General features: G+C 37.5%; 1 protein-coding gene across 1 annotated transcript; it reads right to left on the bottom strand.

The window, feature by feature from the left end:
• Positions 1-4,158: 4,158 nt before the first annotated feature.
• LOC144467900 (uncharacterized) lies at positions 4,159-5,547 on the bottom strand. Its single transcript, XM_078176888.1, has one exon. The coding sequence runs from the start codon at positions 5,101-5,103 to the stop codon at positions 4,159-4,161; it is 945 nt and encodes a 314-aa protein (XP_078033014.1). The 5' UTR covers positions 5,104-5,547.
• Between the last annotated feature and the right edge of the window lie 19,268 nt (positions 5,548-24,815).

Below are 24,815 nucleotides of genomic sequence, written 5' to 3'. Positions count from 1 at the left end.
TCTGCTGAAACAGATTATTTATTATAATTTCTTAGTCAGACGAATAGTGCACTTATGCACCGCATATCTCATTTGTTTATGCTGTTTTAATATGAAAATTAGGTGTGAAAATTGTCACACAGTGCGTACTTGTTTACTTTCGGTTATTTATATTGTACCATTGTTTTTTGATGGAACTATATTAATCCTAATACAAAATTATTTATAATAGCTTTTTGACATCGAATATGTTAGTCATTGTAGATCATTAAATTACAGAAAGTTTTCAAATCTTATTGTGAGACGAACGTTACCTATTTTTGCAGGTAAATTGATTGATTGTTTTTTTTAGAAGATCATTTTTGACAAGTTGTACGGAGTTTTGGAAAATCGAAAACGCTATAAAAGCATAGAAACTGTAGCCTATTTATGAGTTTATATCAGAAAGGATATTATTCAAGACTATGATATTGATTACACTAGAATTGCCACGAAAACGAGATAGTTGAACACTTACAAATATTCTGTTTAAATATTAATAGCATAAAGTGCGAATTACAAGTAATACAGCATGCAAGATAGAATTTAGTATACTACAAATTGAGCTATCGTCTTCTTGAAATTCTTGTAACAAGCTTTTTACAGTCTTGAAATTCTTGTAACAAGCTTTTTACAGTATTGAAACTATTTATGATAGATAACAAGAAAAATGAACAGCAATAAAACTCCTATTATTATAGTACGAAAATTAACTATATATCACAGCAATAATTCTATCTAATTATCATACTCATACGATGAATTCTAGTAAGAAATATCAACAAGATCAACAAGATTAAAATTATCATTTTATAGAGTACTAACAACCATCAAGTATACCAAAAGAAATACAATTCCCCGTGCTATAACAAAACTGTAATAAATGGAGATAATGGAATGAATTTCCAGCCAATGAATTCAGAATAAACAGAGAATCGTAACAGCAGTAGGAAATCTGCGTCTTCGAAGCCGGCAACGCTACGTTTCATGTGGCAAATTCATTCCGTCAATCACACCTTATCAAAACATAAACCAAATTCGTATAATTCGCTTTTGATTACGTCGCGAACATCCATCACGCTTGTAATTTGATTTACATGATTACATTTAATTTGGAAAGAAGCATTTGCGCGTGAAAGCAGGATAGAAATTTAAAGTCACGCGAACAACTAATTCGCCAATTTACGGGTGATCGTGCCGGCGAACGGTTTACCGTCAATTTCAATGCCTCTCTAATGAGTCGAAAACACTCGGAGACGGTAATTCTGTTAAGCATGTAACCACTCTGAACAAGAGAGAGAGAGAGAGAGAGAGAGAGAGAGAGAGAGAAGGAAAAGGCGTGTACCATTATAGAAACGAAGAAGCAAACAAAGCCGACGCAACGAGGGAACTAGAATTTTCAAACGTAAACGCGCCGCAGACCAATTAATTGAGAATTGCAGACGTATCGATGGATGTCGTCGTGATTGATGATCAAGATACGAAAAGCTCGATAACTTATCACGAATCGATCAACGTAATTAATACACTGCCGTGGTTACGGGCGCCACATCGTAATTACAAGGATAGGCAAAACAGACGCGGGGTATTATTTTGTCGTATATACAGCTGCCGCAAAGATTGCAATCAATTTAACCGCGCCGCGGAAGAAAGCGCGTTACCAGGCACTCTGATTGGCCTAACCGCCTCGCCGGCGTTCGTTTCGCTGAGCCAACAAGGGCCCGCGCGAACACCGTGCGTTATCTTCCGCGTTTCCTTCGCGCCGAGATTCTCGCGGCGAAGGCATTCGGGTTGGCTTCGGAGAGCATTTTTTCTGAATAGTAATTTCGGGTTAATTGGCACGATCGAGCGATGGCTCGTCATGTAGATAATTGGCTCTTAAACGTTTAGATGACAGGAGGTGCTTTGTTTTACTGCTGTGTCAGGTTTTCGTCGAGAATTAATGTTTCCATTTTATACTCTGTCGATTTTGAAGATTTTCTGCGTTTGACGATTCGAGAAATATTTATTATGCTATGTTTTATTAAATTATTCTAACTAATATTTTCCAAAAGTTTTAATTAAATCGTGTTTAAGTAACTGGGAACAGTTAAACGGAGTTATATTTGAAAATCTATGCAATTTTTAGAATATTCTAGGTTTATTTAGAAAGTAAAAGAATGACGATGTTTCAAATGTTTAAAAATGTACTGAAATGTTGTAAATTATTAGACAATTGATGTTTCAATTTCCATCCATTATTTGCCATAATGTGGTATTGTATTGAGTTGTTCCTCTTTTATAATCAAAAAGATCATGCATTGTTATTTGCAAATCTTCACGCGTTATAGTAAATTGTCTTTTTCAAATATTATAAATACGTAGTTAATTACACCGATCCCAAGTTACGAGATTTATTTCAAACTCGTATAAAAATGTTGGCGTGTATATATTGTTTCAATAATAACCTAACAATGACAAAATTGCATTTATAATACATGCATAAATCAAGAAGCTTTTCAACAAATTTTTCACACAAAGATTCTTATAATTTCAATAATAATAAAAACAGGAATTAAAAAGCTGTCATCTCAGTGTAAAAGTTCTATTGTCAGCACAAGTGATAAAAAGAATTGAATGTTAAAATATTATAAAAATGATTGTGTAAGTTTGACGGTTGCAGAAATGTTAGTTATTCGATATTTATCAAAAAATATTAAATTCCACCGCCAACGATCCCACGAAATGTTTCCAAAATTACCAAGGACTGTAATTTCCAATGACATTGTTTAAACAACTTCAGCAAATTACGAGTCATCTTGTAAAGTATTATGCAAATATGTTTTAACGACTGTAGGCCCCAAAAATTCGGCGCAGGTTCCTGAAATTACTATGTCGCAACACGAATAAGTTCGATTGAAAGGTTAAACATATTCAAGTTGTAAGAATGCAGGTATGACTCATTTGAAATGCGCGTAGCATGATTATACAATAGATCGATTGTAATTCCGCACTTGGAATCAATACATCGTTGGAGAAAATATTTGTACGGCGCTCTGTTATTTAGAAAACAAAATTACTTCTTCGAAGTGTAGATTCTACGATTATACTCTCTAATTTCACACTTGTTTGATAAATAAGATATTTATCGCAATCAAACATAATTACGTTACATGCAAATAATTTATGCTAATAATAATTACTCGAATTACTATACTATAGTAGAAATAAGTTTCTTAATGCACATGCATGCAACACGATTATCTAATTAATCGAACATAAATGCATGAATAAAGTAAAGAAAAATCGATCAATCGATTAACTCAAGAATTTGTTATAGACAACTGATAAGTTACAAGCCAAATAAATAGCGTTGAAAAGATAAAGATGTTCTATTTGCAAGAACCCAGTTATTAGTAAATGAAAGTGCATGCAATATGATCGTATAATTAACCCTTTCCACTGGAATGTCTCTACCTACTATAATTAAACCGCGTTAATTATGGTAATTGTAAAATCAACAATGTTTCTTTCGAAATAGATACAAAAATAAAATCTTCATAATGACTAAAAGAAAAGAAAAATTAGTATAATGAATAACAGAAAATAAAGTCGGTATACTATATAAAAGAAAAGAAAGTCTCCATAATAAATAAAAGAAAAGAAAACGTGTATCACAAATAAATGAAAACAAAATCTGTAAAATAAATAAAATAAATCCTGTTTTAATAAATAAAAGAAAAATCAAATCCGTACTAATGAAATCAAATTTTCTTTAAACAATAAAATTACTTCCAGCGTTCTATCGTTTTAGACATTCATAAAGCGTTACATTAACGTTCGAGTTTTAAATATAATAAGCTGGCCAACGATCCAAATGCAAGGGATTAATTAAATAAAATTCCACACTACGTGAATAAATAGAGAAGCCCTCCGACCATAACCGCGCTCATTCCACCGGAATACTCGGCCGCCTCCGACGATGGAACAAAGACTCCCGTATCAATCTCCCGTTCGCAATTCAATTCCATCGATTGTCATCGCCTACGTCTCGGCCAGGAAACTAAGCGTCGGCCGGCGCGACGATAAAACCCGGTCCGGTCCAATCAGAAGCGAATCGAAGCACAGCGATAAATCAGCGCGGCAATCACGATCGTCCGCTTACCTATGGTCCCTGAGGTGATCCTGCCGTCGGAAGGCCTTTCCGCAAATGTCGCAAGAGTACGGTCTCTCGTCGGTGTGGGTTCTCTCGTGGATCAGCAGGTTGTAGCTCTTGGTGAACTGCCGGCTGCAGAACTTGCATATGAACTGCTTCTTCGGCCTGGAGGCCCTGCATGTCCTGGGTATGCTTGACTCGACGGAGGTGGTGGTCGCCTGAAGCGGCGACGACGAAGACAGGGACGAGGAGGAGGACGACGAGCAGGCGGACGACGAGGCCGGTGACGTGAACGAGGTGGCGATCTGCGTCAAGTTCGTCGACTGTGACGCGTTGCTGTTGACGGTGCCGGCATTGGCCCGGTTCCCATCCGCTATCCGTCGCAGGAGTGTCTCCTGGTTCGAGGACGTCGTCGCGACGGAGGTGTCTCTGAGCAAAACTTCCTGTTCCTCGAGCAACGCCAGGTTCTCCTCGGGGTCCTCGATGAAGTCCAAGCGACCCTCGTCTTCGTCCTCCTGGAGCAGCCTCTCCGCCGCTAGGTGGTCGTTCTTAGACGGCGACCCGGACGCCAGCGGGTTCTCCAGGGCCACGTTAATCGGCGAACACCTCTGATTCCCGGCGCCGGCCAGTCCCGTCTGGGCGACACCGGGCGCCGCACTGCTCGCGTGAAGACGATGAAGGGTCAAGTACGTCTCCAACGCCTGGAGGTTCAAGGCGGCGGCGGCGGCGTGTCCGGGCGGAAGCAGCGCTGCTCTCTGGAGCGCGGCGAGCAACGCTCCTTGGAGACCAAGGGCCACGCTCTGTAACGTGAAGCTAGGCAGAGCCGCATCGGTGACACTGGCCACGTCTCGCAATTCCGCGGCGGTCGGCGTGGACGTCGACGAGGAGGACGGCACCATCACGGCGCCCCGCTCTTGGTCCTGCTCCTGCTGTTGCTGTTGCTGTTGCATCCTACCCCTCTGCTGGACTTGTCCTGGGTCAGGGGCTGCCGACGTGTTGCCGGCACCATTGGCGGGGGTTGTCGATCGGCTCTGGCCAGCTCCGGCGTTGTGTCACTTGGGTAAGTCCGATTCCGTTCACTAGCCGGTCAACGGGTCCGGGTGCGATGCACCGGGCCTCATGCTCGGCTCTTGCCACGCTCGAATCGCGAGATATCGCGAGGGGATGTCCGCGGCAGGGTGGACGAAGGAGGAAACGGCAAAGAGAAAAGACGCGTGCGATGCTGGCGGTGCGGAGGCGCCCCGACGACTGCTCCTGCCTCTCGCTGCTGGGCACTGCTCGTGGAGACACCTGGTGGCAGGTATCCGAGGCGAGCTGGGACCGTCCGCGCGGAACGGGCCCCGGATTCTGGAGAGAGAGCCCCACAGCTGGCCCGCAATTGCTCGCCGTTTCAGCGTAAACGGCGTCGTTCGTAATCTCGCGTGTACGCGTGACTGCGTGCGTAGCTGCACGCGTGCGGGGCCTGCGTTACCGGACCATAGGGGACAACCCCTGATTCCTCCTCCTCCTCCTCCTCCTCCTCCCCCTCCTCCACCTCCTCCTTCTTCTTCTCTTTCTCCTCCTCTTTCTTCTTCCTCGTCTTCCTCTTCCTCTTCATCTGCTTCTTCTTCTTCTTCTTCTTCTTCTTCTTCTTCTCCTCTTCGCCATCTCCTCCCATTCCTCTGCCTCCTCCTACACCCTATTCTACCTCGTACCCTCCCCCTCTCGACCGCCCCAAACTGCGTTATGATTTAATTCTTCTGCCGCTGGGAATTATGAAGCCGATGCACCCGACGCTTTTATGGATTGCCACCATCGGGCCGTTTCGGACGCGCGGCACCTTTTTTTCGTCGTTTCTCGCGCAGTCTCGTCGCGGTTCTCGGAAACCTGATGACGGGTTTAGAGGGATTAGCGCGCACCGTCGCGCCCGCTCGCTCGCGATCACGGTCTCCTCGTGATTTATCCGGCCTGGAGAACCTCGATTAGAACTGATACGACGAGGTTTAAGTATGATGATCGTACGAATTAAGGGCAATCTGGTTTGCCACGCTGAGATAACTGCGACTTTTACGGTTTCGTTTCACGAGAATTGCGAGTTGAACTTTCTCAACGCTTTAGGGGGGACGGGGTGCCACTGAACGTTTAGACAGTGCAAATAAATGTTTGTATTAACGAAAAAGTCTGTTAACATTCTGTTTATGAAATCCATCAAAATGACGGGTTTTTTTCATTTTTTAATTTACTATTATTCATATTGTGAAGATACATTTATGAGTTATTTATTTAATATGTCTGTTGCTTGCGGTAAACATTACAAGAACTGTCATTGAAAATTGGGAATAAATGTCTTATTGTTACTATGATATAGTTACTATTACTAATATAATGTTACTATTATATTATAAAGTAATATAAAACTGTTGATAGTGCTCTGTAAATCTAGATTTAATATTGCTATTAATTGTACACATATTTTCGGTGAGTATTACTATCGACTTATGGAAAAAAAGAAATCGAAAATTGCAAGTTTATTATGCCAGCCAATTACAATTTTCATAAAAACAATAGTATTCTCTGTTTAGTAAATGAGTCTATCTAACTAGTTTTCTAGATTCAAATCATTTAGTACAATTTTTAAAAGGTTATTCCTGCGTAAAAGATGCTCGAATATTTTGACGAGTGACTGTACAGGTAAAAACATAATAATGTCACGTCAGGTGAAGACACGTGAACTTGCGTGACATTGGAAGAATATGAGCCCGTGTATTTTTATTGTTTCAAATCTGTTAGTAACAAATCAGGATTACATGACGCTGTTCATACGTGAATGGATTTCACGTATTATTTTTCCTATGACTTCACGCGAAGTCACGTGACGTGATATTAGTACGTTTCTACCTTAAATGCTTCTACCAATGCTTCGCTTGTGCATTGTTTTAAGAAGTGAAGGACAATGGTCTACCGTAAAGTTCATCCGTTTATGTCATCGCAGTAACATTTGCTATCGTCACGCACGTCTAACGCCAACTGTGCAAAAGAATCGTTGTTGAACGTGTACGTGACGAGTGATTGTGGAAATGTTAAATTAAGTTGTCTAATTAATAATTATTAAACTGGAATTCTTGTACCATAAATTAATAATGCAAATAGAGTCTTATTTCAGCACACTCACATTTCTCAAAACACGTGCAATTTTTTAAATGCGTGGGACAATATAATAAACAAATACGAAAAAAATATATAATAGCACTCTTATTTTATTTTTATAATAAGTAATCTTTTATTCGACGAAAAAAACTTTTCTTTATTTCAAAATTTTTGTAAAACAACCTATGACTGAAATATGCATAGAAATTCGCAGTACATTGACAGTAGTTTAATAATAGTTTGTTGAAAAGAATTGAATTGAAAATAAAGATATAAACGATGAGTTATAAGAATCATCAAAATACAAAACGACATTCGTCATTTTTTACACGATGATATAGACAACCGTCAATTAATGCAAACACTCAATTCACACAACAGGTTCATAATTCGTTACGCAGATTATTATTACGCAAGGACTATTAATATTTATTATTGGTTTTATGCGGGGTTTTATGCGGTTATGTCATCTGCGAATTTATGAAGTCCAAAAGGACAGCTGCTGTATATTAATAAAAGTGGACGGTCTTTTGAATTTATTTTTACTGGAAGACATCTGTTAGTAAACAAAAGAAATTGTTCTCTCTCTCTCTCTCTCTCTCTCTCTCTCTCTCTCTCTCTCTCTCTCTAAGCTCTACATCAAATAAACTATAAATAGAAAAATTCGTAATTTATTTGTAACATTGGAATTGCAAATAAGAGTAATATTATTTATATTTAAATTATGCGTATTGAACATTACTTTCATCGAACCTTAACTTGAAAAATATTATTCCTTGCCCAACCAATATTGATTTACTTATGAATCATGTTTCAAGCTTAGCCAGAAGACCGGTTTTATCCTCCTCATTACTACTTCATATTTAAAATATTACATTAGGTGGTATTAAATAATATTAATATTTTCTAGACAAGTAGGATGATGTTTAAAGTTGCAATAAATAGTTGCGAACTAAGTTTCTTGCCTACAACACGAATTTATTAATTCTACTTGAAAATGTTTTTCTTTTGATAAAAAAAATCACTTTCGTACAACAGGGAAAGATAAAGGAAAGTAACATGTGTTATGTAATTGATTAAACTATGTTTTGTATATGTTTTTAAGATTAATATACATGCAAATATAAAGGTCATAATAAATCATTGTTAGTTTGCTGTATCGTTGTTTTCGATCTGCTCATCGGAGATTCATCTATTAATTACATTCGATTAATGATTTAATATCTATGATTTAATATTTATAATAAGATATATATAATATAATATTCTCAAAGCTTGCACTGCTGTCGTCAGTGATACCAACTCACACAGATCACTTTCTAGTCACTTTAATACTAAAACACCATACTTGTAACATCATTTTCAGAGAAATTGTTTCAAAATGATCGAAATTGTAAAAATGCTTTTCCATATCTTGATCAAGATACTTTTCCGTATCGCGTGCTGCAAAATTGCAGAATGTCTCGATAAATTCGGTCTTGTTGTTTCTACAAGGCAAAATACACTTTACGTTTTTAAATCTGTTTCAGACATGATGAATAATTTAATTGAATGATGTGTACTTTAACAACTTATCGTATATTGTATAATTCAGTCGAATATATCCGTTTCGATAGTTTTCTTCTGGTCGAGTAGACTTCCCCCACCACTCAATTCTCTATAATCAATAAGATGAACAAATTAGAAGTATTGTTGATAATCTTTGCAACAATTATATGGATACAGTTCTAATGAATCTAACTTTAAAATCAATATCATTGACATTAAAAAAGTAATTAAATTACAGAAAGAATATTTTCTGAATTTCTTTTTTCCTTTAATAACATTGACAGAATGAAAATAGTTTAATCATATTCTTCAATTATTTCAATTTTGTCTGCTGTTACAAAGTGCACCTGCTCATTTTTGATCGCGTAAGAAAAATACGGCATAAATTGGAGTCCGAGTATAATACGTCACTCTAATACGTAGACTTGGTTTCTGTACAAAATAAAAACTGTTTGTATTAATCACAAAAAACTGGATTTATTGAAATGTTTACACAGTTTTCTATTTGTCATAAATAAATAATATTATATAATAACGCATAATAAGAAACTCGTGGTATGATGTTGATTCGATCATTACCCGTAACAAAAATTTTATGGCATTAACGACATTAAAATAACAAATAAGATTCTATAATTTTAATCGGTTAGATAGGGTCACAGCGTAAAACTGTTCGGACGCAGTAAAAATTTAGATTTCCGTGGCTGGAAGGCGGCCGGGAAGTGTCCCCCGCGTGCGTTGGCTCTGGAATCTCGTCGCGGAGACATGAATGCTCGCGCAGGCGACACCCTGTTCGCCGGTAAGGCTTCCTGCTTGGATTTTTCGCGGCTGGAATAGATTTTCGCGGACCTTGTACGGCGTTTCATTCAATTACACGGGGACGGTTAGAGCCCGAAGGTTAAATCGGTTTCTATCCGGCGACGTATCGGTAAATCTCCGTGCTTCTGTGTTCGCGACTATCATTAAAACGTCGCGAATTAAGAATTACGAGGTACTTACGTAACATACTGTGAGCTGTGAAAGTAATGAACGGCAAATTCAAGCACGGCGTGTGTCACCGGCGCGATACGTGCGTCTGGCAATAAACAATGTAAATACGACGTTGGTTGTTCCCTCCGCGCCCGAGAGACGTTCGTTCGGCTCGTACGTTCGTTTCGCGCGTTCGCAGTCGAAATCGAAGAATACACTGTCACCGCGATAGAAACGTGCGAAGGGCGAAATAGAGAAGCAAAAGTAAAAGCGACGGGGAAATTGTTTATTCGGTCGTAAATCATTCGAGCGGGCCGGTACCGTTATACGCGGTTCGGCTGTGTTACGCCATCACGGCTGAGTTTCCTCGTGCTGGTGACATAAAGCTTGTAATGGCCGGTCGGAAAAACTGCGAACACGCGTAAGGGCTTGGGGTTTTCTGTTTTATAGGGATTCGTAACGACGTACTAACAGAAGGGAATTGAAGATGTCGGGTTAAAAGGGTTTTTAGCGAATTGTCGGACGGAAATGTTTACAATCCGCGGTAATGTTTGCACCTAGCTCGAGGAGATGCAACAAGGTGTGCTTTACGAATGAAAGTGGTAACGGTAGCAATTGATTTATAGTTTTATAGATACGGCTTGAGCTGATGTTTATACCCTTTTTCAAGTTTGGAGGGAAAGTTCTGAGGAAGTTCGATGACCTGAATATCCACGATGCGTGTATCGCGTATAAATATTTGTTTCTAAATTAAATTCAAATTATAAATGTAATGTTATGAATTATTAATTTTTTAGTGCTTCATTTTATGAACTGAATTATTCTATTCTAGTTTTGTTAATATAATTTAATTTTAATCATTGTAAAAAGGATTGTATTTATTAATTTGCAATTGAAATTCACTGTTCCAAAGTTGATTTCGCAAACGTGATAAAATAAATTAAATAAATGACATTTTTAATAGAATAAAACTTGAACGAAGAAAACGAAGTAAAGATTTAATGCACATTGTTCTTATGTAAATTTTAACTTATATTCCGTGTACACTATAAAACAAAGATATTTACTGTTGCAGGATTTTTTAAATTAGATCCTCACTGAAAGGAATTACTTTGTTAACACGTTGAATAGTATGCGAGCTATACTTAACTCGTGCTGCGTCTGGTCAAAGTGGTGAGTTAAATGTAGCTCCATCCATAGATTGGATTCTACGTTCTATGGGTTGAATAGGCTCCCGCAAGTTATACGTAATTTACATACATAAATCGAGGAAACCATTTTCCATGTTCATATATTGTGTAAACACTAGTAAATCTGTTGTCAATTTCAAATGAAATCGACACAAGATAATCACAGTATCGTAGCACCACAATGCACATATTTATTGTCTAATATTTCATTCGAATAATTTATACATAATATGCATTGTCAATAATTCGCGCTCCTCAACGTCGCTGTACGTGTCAAGGCTCACTCGTACGATGAATACATATTTAACATATAATATTAAGGGTATTTCTGTATTGTCAGTTTGATATTAACAGTATTTTAGTATTGTCAATTTAATGTTAACGACACTTCAGTATTGTAGATATAATATTAATCATATTTCAGTATTGTTAATATGATATTAATAGGCACCACTAAAATAATTCTATTGCGTTGCAAAATAATTTTTCTAACAATAAGGTTTATATTTAAAAAATTATCAAGTAGTAAAACTGTTGGTAGGAGTCACAAGAAATAAATTTTGTATGCATAAAAATTTATTCTGTTAAATAGAATGGAAATACCACAAACCAAAAAAATTATTACAGTTTTACAGTTAAAATGGCTCCGAGTGCAAAGGGTTAACAATATTACAAATATTTCATATTTAGAGGTTTAGCGTTAACCGTTTCACGTGTAATTACGAATCAAACTCAATATGGAGGTTCCATGTATAATGTTTATAATAGTAACATAAGTACATATAATAATAAAAGTACATGTAAAAATACGAGAAATAATAATTTCCTCTTTCTGATAGGAAAATTATTGAAGATAAAGGAGTTTAATCGATGTAAATGTAAAGAAAATAGAACGCTGAGGGGTTAATCTTTGTGCATCCCCCATTTTTGTAACTTAACTCGTTTCTTGGTGTAGAATTAACACAATGATGGAAAATCAAAGAGAGAATTAGCCCTTAATAACGAGGATCTGTCAAAACTTCATTCGCCACACATAAATAATTATAGAAGAAGAATGTAACAAAACTTGGAACACAACAATAGAACAGCATGGAACACAACAATAGACAATGTTAACTTGATAAAAGATAAATATACTTTCTTGACTAAAGCTAGGCCACAGCAGATGCACACACAAATATCTGATTAAGAAAACTCAATTATGCATATGTGGCAAATCACAGTTGATCATAGTTATAAATAATTATGATAAGTTACCAAATTACTTGCTGGTACACTAAATTATTGTCTATATCTGAATCGTCTTCGAACCTAAGTCGTTCTATTGCTAACTCTCCGCCGGCAAGCTGGATCTTCAAGTACTCTGGCAAAATATTCTTCTTCGAATATCATCGGAGCTATCTGGTTCTTCTACCTACGAAACCTCAGTCACCAATTGTACATTATAATAGAAATTACAATAAGAGTATCTATTAGAGATCTTTCAAATTCTTTTGAAGCCTAGAAGAATATTTGTTACAAATTATCCGTTATTAATAAATTCCTACATAATCCCTATTCATTATATGATAACCTTCACTTTAATGTTTAAATATTAAGCATAGATGGGTTAGGTTTAATTCCAATGTCAATAATGTACATATTTAGCAGATTATGTACCAAATCTTCCTATCGAACTAATCAACATGATTAGTTTCTGACTTTTTCTTTTACAGACACTGAAACACATACTAATTGGTCGATAAACTGTTCTACTGTAGCACATATTATAGTAAGAATTCATCTAAGTTTAAGTATATCAAATCTCGTCATTGTTGTGAAACGATTTATATATGTTCTTAATCCTTTGAGGCACAGGATTTCAGAGAATAAATAGATAAAATAATAAATATTAGTCGCACGGAAATTTTATTGCGATTCAAATTAAACAAAATTGGTATATTTTGGTTAACAAAGAACTCGCATAACATAAAAGCAGAATAAAATAATAACTCAATTGAATTTATTGTTATAGGATGGGACTTAAATAGTCCCACCGTGTCGTACGGATTCATAAATGGTACTCATTTAACACATTCTTTCTTCAAAGAAAAACAAAGCTTTTGCTTGTAACAATTTATGAATCTGTAGCGACATATTGAAACTTGCCAACACATAGGAACACATTTATAACAATCGTCGATGGTATTATCAACTGCTTTAGGTACGTAACAGGAACATTTTTAATCCCACCGTGTCCCAAAGAGATAAATGAAACATAATTGGTATACTTTCATTAACGAAGGAGTAACGTAATATAAAAGCATAACAAATTAATAATTCAATTGGATTTGTTATTATAAGATGAGACTTTAACAGTCCCACCTTGTCACGTGTGTTCACTAATGAACACAGGTGTCACGAATGAACAATAATAAGAGTTGGGCCTAGAAATGCCCCACCATACATCAAAAAGGTGGCACATTTTTATTCGTACCATGCCCTAAAGAGTTAAAAGATCCAGGTCGCCGTCCGCGTTAGTAAAGAAGACACCTTGCCGCTGGAGGTTTATGCCATAGTTACCCCAAACTCATCGTTTCACTGACCCCGAAATTCCCATCAGCAATAGTAAAATGTCAACCACGGCAGAATCATAAATTTCCGTGTCCGAAAATAACTAAGAAGCGTGTATTATGGTCGAAAGTCCTTTATCAAACCAGACCAATTCATCCCGAAGCAGATACCATACCCATAGCTCCAGTTCGCAGCCAGTCCAGGGTGGTTGTCCATCGGTCGCGGGACATCCGCGGCTCAGCGCGCCGGCTCGGTGTTTCGACTCGGCTGCAAAGCCGCAACAATTTACGACGGCAATTAATGCGCGCGAGTAAACCGTGTATAGCGCCTATAGTTAGCTGCCTCTTCGGCGCGACGAGCCGCGCAACGAGAAAGAAAGACGGACACGTTCCCTGCACGCGCTGTACCGCAGGAAGGAGCGAGCCGGATGAGCATCGGGAATCCGAAGATGAAGTGAAAGAGTCCGACGAAGAGGAAGAAGAAGAGGAGGAGGAGGATGAGGAGGAAGGAGAGGATGAGGAGGAGAAAAGCTACGGGAAAAGAAGACGGAACGGACGTACGAGGGAACAAGAGCAACAGAGAAATGACTCGGGGAAGGAGAGAGAAGAGAGAAGCAGAAGAGAAAGAGAGAAAGAGAGAAAGAGAGGAGAAGAGAGAAAGAGGAGGAAAGGGAGCAAGAGAAGGAAAGAGAGTAAGAGAAGGAAAGAGAGTAAGAGAGGGAAAGATAGAGAAGAGAGAGATGAAAGAAAAGAGAGGAGAGAGAAAAGAGCGAAGGGAGACAAAGAGAGACGGCACGGGAGAGAAGAGAGGCGAGCCGAGGCAGACTAAATAATATTATAGGTGGTGTTCTCACGGTCCCGGGACGCCCGCGGGCCAACTCGTCACCCCCTCCGCCCCTTCCTCGTCTTCTTATTCTCCTCTCCTCACGGCCCACCTCGTACCTTACCTCTTACTCCCCCGCGCGTGAGTTTCGCCCACGCCGGGGCCCCACGGAGTCGTCAGGCCACGTGGGAGGGAGAAAGAGGGCCCGAGCGACCGGGAACGAGTATGGACGACAACGGACGAAGGGTCAGGGTTCAGCTCGCGCTCGCTGACCGTCACCGTGGACGGTTTTCTTTCTCTTTTCGGCTCCGTTCCCGTTCCCCTTCCCTTCTACTTACTCGCTTCTCCTCTCGCCTCTTCTCTTCTTCCCTTCTTATCTTCTTCTCTTCTTCTTGGTCTCGTCTCTTCTCTCTTCTCTACCCACTGGGCCCTCTTCATCTTCTTCCATCGAGCCACTCTTCCCGGCTGACTCCCTTTGATTCCTCGCTCCTCGTGATCCACGTATTCCACTGACTCTCTTCTCTCCTCTCCCTTCGATGTATCGGTCGGGCGAACTCCCTCTCTCCAACTCAGATTTCTGTCTCTTTTCTCTCTTTTCTCGATACTTTCTTTCTCCATCTCTTTTACTATTTTCTCTATTTTTATGATACCTTTTATATTTTTCTCTACTTTCTTGATACTTTTTCGTCTTTTTTATCCGTTTTATTTTTAATTTTCTTAATACTCTTTCTCTCTTCCTTTCTTTGTTCTGTCCTTTCGCCGCTCTTCAATACCTTCTCTCACTTTCTTTTGTCCTCTCTGTATGTTTTCACTACCTTTTTTCTCTTTCCTTCTTTCTCTAACCTTCCTCTATTTCTTTTTAAACTTCCTCCGTTTCTCTCTTTCTCCTTCCTTCTTCATTTGCTTAAAATTTTTTCTCTTTTTTTCTTTTCTTCTCTCCCTCTTTTCTCTGTCTCTAACTCTTTATCAATCAGTCTTTATCTTTCTTTCTTTCGCACTTTTCTCCCTGACTCTCTCTCTCTCTCTCTCTCTCTCTCTCTCTCTCTTTCCCTGTCACTGTAATTTCTTTTCCTTTTTCTGTCTTCTTTCTTCTTCTCTTTTCTCTCTCACTTTCTCTCTCTCTCTCTTTCTTCCTCAATTTTACTTTTGTCCCCTCTTTTTCTTTATCCTTATATCTATGAAGAGTACCAATTACAGAATCCTCATAAGTTTTTGCAGGAATGAAAAATAAGATAAGGCTCGAAAATATCGCACGCATTCATTTCAAGCATCCATTGCAATGTTCAATTGATTATATTATGGTCAATACATTGTATTAACATTGAACCTATCACGGTCAAAATGACCGGTTTCTGGTTTTACAATATTACACAAGCTTTAAAAGACCTCTTTGTTTGAATAAATTACATTATTGTAGCAAGCTTTATGATTAAAACTTGACAGAGTCGAAACGAATTTTATCTTCTCACTCTTACGAGGCAATACACAACAATGCATACAGAATCACTTCTCGGTAGGTTTAGTGTTAAGCGAATTGAATATTATATATTTTAAAGCGCTTTTTCACTTTAGTGTCGTGTCTGTAACAATATCTGCCCTTCGCTTTGTCTTGTTTTTATCGAAATGGGCCTTACTTTCTCTATTCCTCTCTTTCTCTCATTCTCTCTCCCTCTTTACCTCTCTATCTCTCTCTATCTCTCTATCTATCTCTATTGCTCTCTAAGTGCCGATCTATTTATCTATCTCTCTAGCTATCTCTATCTCTCTTTAAGTACCTATCTATTTATCTATCTCTCTATCTCTCTATCTTTCTTCACTTGCTTCTTCTTCTCTCTCTCTCTCTCTCCCCCCCTCTCTCTCTCTCTCTCTCTCTCTCATGATCTGTCTTCTCCTCATTTTCTTCCCACACTTTCCTCCGGCACAGTTTTCTCCGGGCAGATAGTATTTACCGACTTCTGAGAGATTTTCGCGTACGTCCAACGCTCGAGGCCCCGCGCGTCTTCGCGCCAGCACGATTGACGGGCCGTGCTTGGTTAATTAAGTTGCTCGACGATGGTATCAAGCACTCTCTCTCTCTCTCTCTTTCTCTCTCTCTCTCTTTCTTTCCCTTTCTCTAATTTTCTCTCTCCTCCTCTGTTTTTCTGTCTTCTACACTCCTCTACTCTTGCAATCTCTTTTTTTCCCGCTTGACCGGGCCCAAGCGATCGCAAGAAGCTCTTGACACGCTTTCCAGGGGAACGAGATGGATAAATGGATCCGAGGGTGTGTGAATGAAGAGTTCAAGTTCCTGCTTCGGTGCCTGTGCTAATTGTAAGACGAGAGGAAGGATTCGACGATCGCGGATCAGCGCGCTAGTACGCTTTAGATATGTGAGCTGAGCGATTCGCTGCGAAGCGAAGATGTATGTTGCTTCGTCTGTCGAGAGTTTAGGTTTTTGCTGGTTCTTCTGGAACAAAACCTGTGACTTCGATCTTTCGGTCTGATTCATGCTATGGGTGGGATAAAGTTGTTCGTAATTATTCCAGCTTACCTAGAGAGGCTCGTGGAACTCTTATAAAAAGACGTGAAACATTGATTGTCTCATCAATGATCAGAGAAATTATACGTAATCGGAATAACAAATTAATCAATGCATTAGCTGTTCAAGGTAAACATAGTGTAAATCAATTGTTTGCCAGGTTCATTTAATGTTACTAAATCGTAATTAATTAAATATTTCATTTGATTACTTTTAATTATTTTAAGCTGAAGCTCCAAAGCAGTTTACATGAAGGAATTGTAATAGTTTTTATGGTTTCTGCATTTTCAAGAACTGTTCTTGTGTGATAAAAATAAATCTATGGTAACAAAATAGCTTGTGTTCGCAACTATACTGCAGATTTTTAATAAAAAATATTTAAAGTAGATATTTTCTAAAGCAACTATGAAAAACATAGACTGAATAACATAGATTTTCTTCTGTTATTAATTTAGTAATTTAAAGTAGATATTAATATGCTGGCATCTTACATTTGTATACTATTTTTATTGTTCGATATTTTGCCATTTTATCTTTGTCATAAATACATCAAATTCATTATCTATTAATAATTGTAATAAAACTATAAATTATTCTAATCTTTCTGCTGTTATGAATATCACTTATCCATTTTCTCAATAATACATAACATTCGAGATCTATTTAGAACACACTTAATCATTTTTACAATTCAATGACTACGTAGAAAACCAAGAAGTAATATTTAAAAATGTCCACTTCTAAACTTTACACACTCATTTACACATTTGTTAATATTTTACCGATCCAACAACACTACATGATTATTTTTCAAGATAATCGTCTAAAATGCATAAATAAAAAAACAAAATCATTTATTCATTAATCCCTTTAAAATTTCACAATAATATAATAACTTTTATATTAATTCAACTTTCAATAGCAAAATCACAATATTTGCAAAAATTAATCAGACAGAGTTAAAATATATTCGACTAATCAGGTATTGTTTCGAACAAACCGAATAAAATGTGTCACTGACATAAATTGACTATGGTTTCCCAGTATTGATTGTTTTCCCAAAGAACACGTTGCTAAGTAGTAGACGAAAATTATACGGCAAGCTTCGTTCTTCTTTTTCGCGTGCGTCACATTTCTTCTTCTCTTTTTTAAAGAAGAAACAAGATATCGGGACCTCGTCGCGTTCGTATCGGAAATTGCATTACGTCATCACCGGTGGAATTCCATTCGGGAGATTTCGATGTTTGACCTCGACAACTATATTTGGTTAGTGCGAATGAACGAGGCTGCTCGCTATACTCCCGATTGTGTTTAGAATTTGTGAATGTAAATGTCATAAATAACATAAAACCGTAAACCTATTGCCGCAGTTCGTGTCACGGTACAAAAGAACGGGGCTTCTTTTCTTACAACATCATAACCGTTGTCATTCTCTTTTATGAAATGTTTATTCAGTCGGAATATTACATAAATCAGACGGAATGCAATAAAAGAGATGTTTCGGACTTCTGTCGGGACAGTTTCTTTTAAAATGCATCTCCTTTTTTTTATCGACGCTTTTTCGCTATTTCGCTTCGCATACATTTTTGAAACATTCTTGCGAATCGATTTCCCGTATAGGTCCACATTTCATTTGTCGTTTTCTTTCGATTGTTTGGAAGCGGAGACCGCGTAACACTTTATTTGACGGTGACCTGCCTTTTTTTGAATAACAATTTCAGAAGAACCTGTTACAATATTCGTGTCTTGATAATATACAGTATTAATAAATATTAATTCTGACATACATTATATAATATAATGATACATATTAATGGATATATTGATATATAGTATATAATATCCTAGTATATATTAGTTGAAACCGTAGTTGCTTTTGACCAATTTTAAAAAAACTTCTACAACTGTAAAAGGACTATTAAACGACTACTGATACATAAATAGTTAATTCATGCATTGCCTACATGGATTTAAAATAAAAATAATGAGGATGGTTTTTAAATTCGTCAAATTTCAATAACTTCTTTATTTTAATTATATTTTTTATGAAATATACGAAAAAGTTAAAATTTAACGTTTTTACCTTCTCCTCATAAATAATCAACAACTAGCGAATAATAAAATTACCTGACATCTCCTCTGCTTCAATCTTTTGTTATCGATATATTAGAATAATTACGTATATTATTTTGTAGTTAATGTGCAGCTACATAACATCAACATTACATTATCATATTTGATATAATTAATTGTTTGATTAATTTAACATGTTAACTTTTCATAGTCCATTTATTATTTCATAATAATATCATATCATTTTCTTATTAAACTTCATCTACTTTTTATACCAATTTAATACTTTTTCATTGTTTAGACTTTGAAAAAAGTATTTGAAAATTTAATTTCCTAAATCATTTACAATAAAAATTAATCGAATATAATCAGCAATTATTTATTCACCTTTCTATTACGAACAGGTGAGGGTTAACCATTCAGTACAACTTACTACTATGTATAGTTCTTTAACACCTTCACCTTGCATCCAGCTCATGGTCAGAGCTCATCCAGTTCAACGCTTCTATCCTTCACTGATTTTTCCCAAGATCGCCGATACAGCGCGATAAAAGATCGACGAACAACGGCAGAAATATCAATTACCTGTTATCCAGGTAGACGTCTTGCGGAGCAGTCGCGATCTCCATTGATCGACTTTACGCGCCGGAAAATCTCAAGTTTGCCCTTTAGCATCGCGAGTAAAAGGTTATGGAGTGAACGTCGTTCACCGCGGATAAATAATGTAACACGGCGTGACATGAGAAATTCCTTACGATCGGCGACCCGCGTTGAATCGGAAACGAAGGACCTCGATGAACAATCCTCTAATATACCCTAACACGCTTTGGCCGAGGATCGAACGACTAGCTCCGTGAAAATGATTGAATTTGATCAATGGGTCTTGCCAGGCTCTGCCGCATTTACTACGACGGTAAGATTGTCGATTGATTATTTAAAACGAGTTTGAAGGTAAATCGTTCGAGAAGATAATGATTAAAATAATGTAGAAGATATAACTGTGTTATTAATTTCTAGGTAGTATTAGGTTGGAAACTATGAAACGGGCGTCGCAGCTGAACGAAGACTAAACGAAAACGCCCGTTTCATAGTTTCCAACCTAATATATGCACTACCTAGAAACTAAGTGTACTGCTCAAAAGTTAAGCTAAAAGTTGAGCTAAATGAAGATTTTGTAAACTGTTTGTGGAGAAATAACTGTGATACTAAACGAGAAAAACGTAATTTTCGTTACAAGATGACACAAATATGGACTCAAACAGAAGAGTAAAGAAAAGGAAATTATCAATGATTTTTTTAGAAAAAAATTGTTCGTATTATACAATTTTGTTTAGTCGTTTCACGGTTAATGGAAAGGTTGTTGTATTGTTAGTTGATGAAGAAATCGTCTATAACTTTATTTTTACAATATTCTCGTATGTAGACGTTGCATTGTTTGATCAGTATCTTATTTAGATATACTATTACAGTATATTATATACTGTAAACAGTAGATTTAAATAAAATGTTTAAGTAATAAGGTGTTCCGTTAACAGGATCTTGCAAAAATAAAGCTTCGAACAAGAGAATCTTTATTTGCACTGCGTAACTTATTTTCAGAAAAAGTGTTATTAAAAATAATTTGTACTTGCAGAATCACGATTGAAAAACTATTCTTCTTTACTCATATAAATTTGAAACTTTTCATAATTTTCGCATGATAGACTTTCAGTTTAGAGTGCAAAGTGATCATTTGGTATAAACAATTTTTACAAAACGTTGAAATGTCTCAGCGTTTTTGGGACACATATTTCCCATCAGATTTTTTATTAATACTTCACAATATCAAAAATTATTACAAACTCAGGTATAAAAGTATAAAGTTATAAGAAAAATTGAAATATATTTTTAGTCTGTAAAATGAAATTTTCATTATTTAATTGCAGCTTTAGCGAAGCAAAAATTGGCTTAAAGTCACAGAAATCGTAATATCTGCCGTATGTCCCAATTTTAAAAATCATTGCACAACTTAGCTTAGCATTATAGATTTCTAATGAAAAAGTAACTAAAACATCAATACAAAAACTTGAATTAAAGGAATTAAGAAACAAATATATAAATTGTTCACAATAGATGCAAGAAATTACATATTTCTCCAAACAAAGAGACTCGGTCAACCAACAACCGAAATCGCGCGAAGTTTCCAACAATCGGCGCCGAACAGTTCGAAGAAAAATGGCGCGTAAGGCCGCGAAACGGGGGGCACGGTACTCGAAAAAGAGACCGTGCGGAACAAAGAGCGAGAGCGAAGAATCTCGCGGCGCGCAAAAGGCCGTGCCGCTCGCCAATGAAAAGGCCAGGAAACAAATTAGTCCAGTTACCCGGTTCCATTTATCATTTCCCTTTTTATCCGTTCACCGTGTTTACACGTGCTCGGTTCCCGGGGGGGAAGGCTAATTCGAAAGTGTTAGCTGGTTAGACCGATCCGGGGGTGGGGGGAAGGGTATCCTCCGATTGTAAGCCGATCCGCCTTGGGTTCGCGCACGTTGGGATCGCTCGAGCGAAGACGAGATCGCGGGGTGGTACACGTGTATCAAAATCGCCTGACGATCCTCGAAAACGCTTCGGACCCCGCGCGCGTAGAGCCATTCAGCTCCATTCAATTTGCTCTTGTTTCCTGAATGCGGTGAAGCGCGCAGAGGGAGGCCGCGACTTCCCGCCGCGTAGATAATTAGATCGCTACTAACCACCTCCACTTTCACGCATCTTCACCTCCGCGGCCGCGTACGCACCGTTTCTTCTCCCCGTGTACCGTCGGGGCCTCCCACTCTCCTTCTTCCTCCTCCTCCTCCTCCTCTTTCGTCCTCTTTAGAGGAGACCGTCTCTCCGCACCGCCGCCGGTTCTCCCGGTGTTTCTCGCGCTTTGCTCGCACGCTCCTTCGCGGCGTGATGCCGATAGACGCCACGGACGTAACAGCTTGAAAAGGGGGTAGATGGTTCTACTTGATTTCCGACGTGCCAACATTCTTTACGCTCGGATCCCGAACCCTTGTTGAGCCCGCCGGATTTATTTCGATCCTCGGCGAACACTGTTTTCTGGATCGTGACAGGCGCGTCTTTTTCTTCTTCTTGCGGGTTCGCACTACGAATTCGTAGTTCGCCTTTTTGTTCGGCTTTTCTTAAATTTGAAATCCACTGCGATCGAAACTTGGAATTATATTTGGTTCTTGCTTTTCATGATTTAAATTTTAGTTCATATTTTTTATTAAATGGTGAGGGCTTTATATTAATATATTACTAATAACATTCTTTCTTTATGACATTTCTTTGATAACTTAATTGATGCAACTTGGTTAAACAATACCCTGATCGGAAAAGATAAAATACATCGTCGCATATTTTCACCATTGGATAATATGGTAAAGAAATATCTATTTGTCAGATTAATTCTCGTATTCAATTACCCTATTGAAATTTAACAAAACACAATTTTTGTAACATTATATTCGTCGTCCTATAAATGAGCTCTGTTATATTTTATATTATTAAATAGTGAATACATTTACAAATCAAATTTTTACGATTTATAAAATCATTTTTTAATTGCAGTTCCTACAAAAGAAAAAGTAATTTTGGCTTTGTTTGAATTTTATAATCCTTGTGTTAATAATTTTAGAGAATTATAAATAATATATTTGAATCTTGTTACTATTTTGAATTTCATTTGTATAATTTTTTTTAATAAATACATGTCTAATATTTACGGCTGTTTTACTTATTGATACTTTAAACTTCTATTTCATGTTTATTCACGCTTTTGCAAATTCTATTAATATTTTTGCAAACTTCACTCTTTTTTTAACCAAATGCGCCCACTTACAAATCAAATTCACTGTTAATGGATCAAGTTTTTCTATATCACATTCTCAAACTGTTGTATAACAATAAAAATATAAATCCAATGTAAATTTGACGTTGCCAAATTTCAGTTTGTATTGTTTATACATGATAATGATCTTAAAGTACCTAATTGAAGGTAGAAGTTGCAACGAATTTTAAACGTACAATCTTATTTTTAGTTGAATGTTCTGTAATAATCTCATACTTGTTGATGAATAATCTTATACTTATTGTCTTATACAATACTCAACAACCAAAAGTTAAATAACAGCCACGTATATCGCTAATAATCCCGTAGGAGGTTCCACAACGTAATAAATAAAAATATAATCTAATAAATTCCGAAAAGCGGGTTCGGTGACACGCGCGCCGAACGGCAGAGGTTGCCCAGTGATGCATCAATCTTATCAGAAGCTGGCAGTTTGGATGGGCGTGGCCGCGTCATTAATCAGCCGGCACCGACACTAATCAGCCGATCTCGCGTGCACGATAAATCCGTTGTCTTATTCCGCGGCGCTGATTTTCGCTGAAATTTACATTCGAAAATGACTGGAAACTGGCCGCCGCCAGCTGGACGATCCTCTGCCAGCGAGAAGAGAATCAACGGATGATCCTCGGCGCGCGGTGATCGAATCATCGCCAAGGATTGTTCAGCGTAATTGGACGAATCAATCTCCCGGTCGCAGACGAGGGCCCGCAGACGTCCGCGCGGTTCTATCTTCATCGTCTTGGACAGATGGCTGAGTTTTTGTCGCTGTCTCGCGATCCCCTTGAATTCGGGTTGCGCCGATCGGATCGGAACGGAGACGCTTGATAAACAGTTTCTTTGATGAGCTGTACAGTTACCCTCGTATTTTTCTGATTACAATTATTGATGGCGAAATTTTACGCGTTTGTTGCGGGAGTGATGCTCGCGACGTGGCAAAATGTGGGGAACTGTTAAAGGTTATCATTTATTCTGAACTTGATAGAGCAGTCCGGTGTGGAGGAATTTCGAATAAGCGTCGTCGTGCTTTTGACAATGTTCGTTGTTTTGATGTTTTCAATGTATGGTTCCTGCTCTGATTATATTACTATGTTGACACTAGCAATACCAATGTATAATGGGACATAAAAAAATGGTACATCGAGTTGTATCACTTCATACTAAAAAGAAAGCTCACGTCTTTGAAGAATTGTAAATCAAAATTTAGCATTTTAAGCATAAGAAAATTTTATCATAAATTTATTTAACTGTAGACTACTTCTACAAAATCTGTAAACTTCGAAAATATGTTAATAGATTTAATAATCTTATAAATTATCATATAAATTTACGACTAGTTACGAATTCCCAGTAACTATATAACATTGAAATACCTTTAAAGAAATAAATTTAAACAATGAAAGTTGAGTAACTTTAAATAATTGCATTTTTATAATTCTCACATTGCGAGACGGTTCCTGTTAAAATTGTTATTCTATTTCTCCACTGGTCGGAAAAGATCTAAGAAAGTGTAACAACATATACGTTAAATCATTTGAAAACGCATTAAGAGCAGACAACTTTCCCGTTGCATGAAAACAATGCTGCATTTTGCTTGCAATCTCTAATTACGTTCTGTTGCGCTATTGTTTTCTTTCACGGTCAGTGAACGATGCTAATTCTACACCTTGTTGCATGTACCGACGCCACATTGCGCAACAATTGCAAAAAGTCTGCAACAATGACTCGGGGTGCTATACCGAGGTTATCGTAACGGTTCCGACATTTTGCGCCGATGAATTCACGTTCGACTCAATTTATAGTATGTAAATCGAAGTCTCCCGTGTTTTTGTAACTGCACCATTATCGTACAAATATATATTTTAATAACTAGATGATAATAAATAACATAAACCTAACTAAATTTATTTCTAGAAAACAAGATTTCTACAAAATGATAGAAAAATGTTCGAGACCATAGATATTTATGCAAAATAAATATTGTTTTCGTCAACTATT

The sequence above is a fragment of the Augochlora pura genome, chromosome 3 (assembly GCF_028453695.1).
Source record: "Augochlora pura isolate Apur16 chromosome 3, APUR_v2.2.1, whole genome shotgun sequence".
NCBI lineage: Eukaryota > Metazoa > Arthropoda > Insecta > Hymenoptera > Halictidae > Augochlora > Augochlora pura.
The sequence above is the reverse complement of the archived record's forward strand: the minus strand, read 5'-3'. Positions and strand labels throughout refer to the sequence as shown.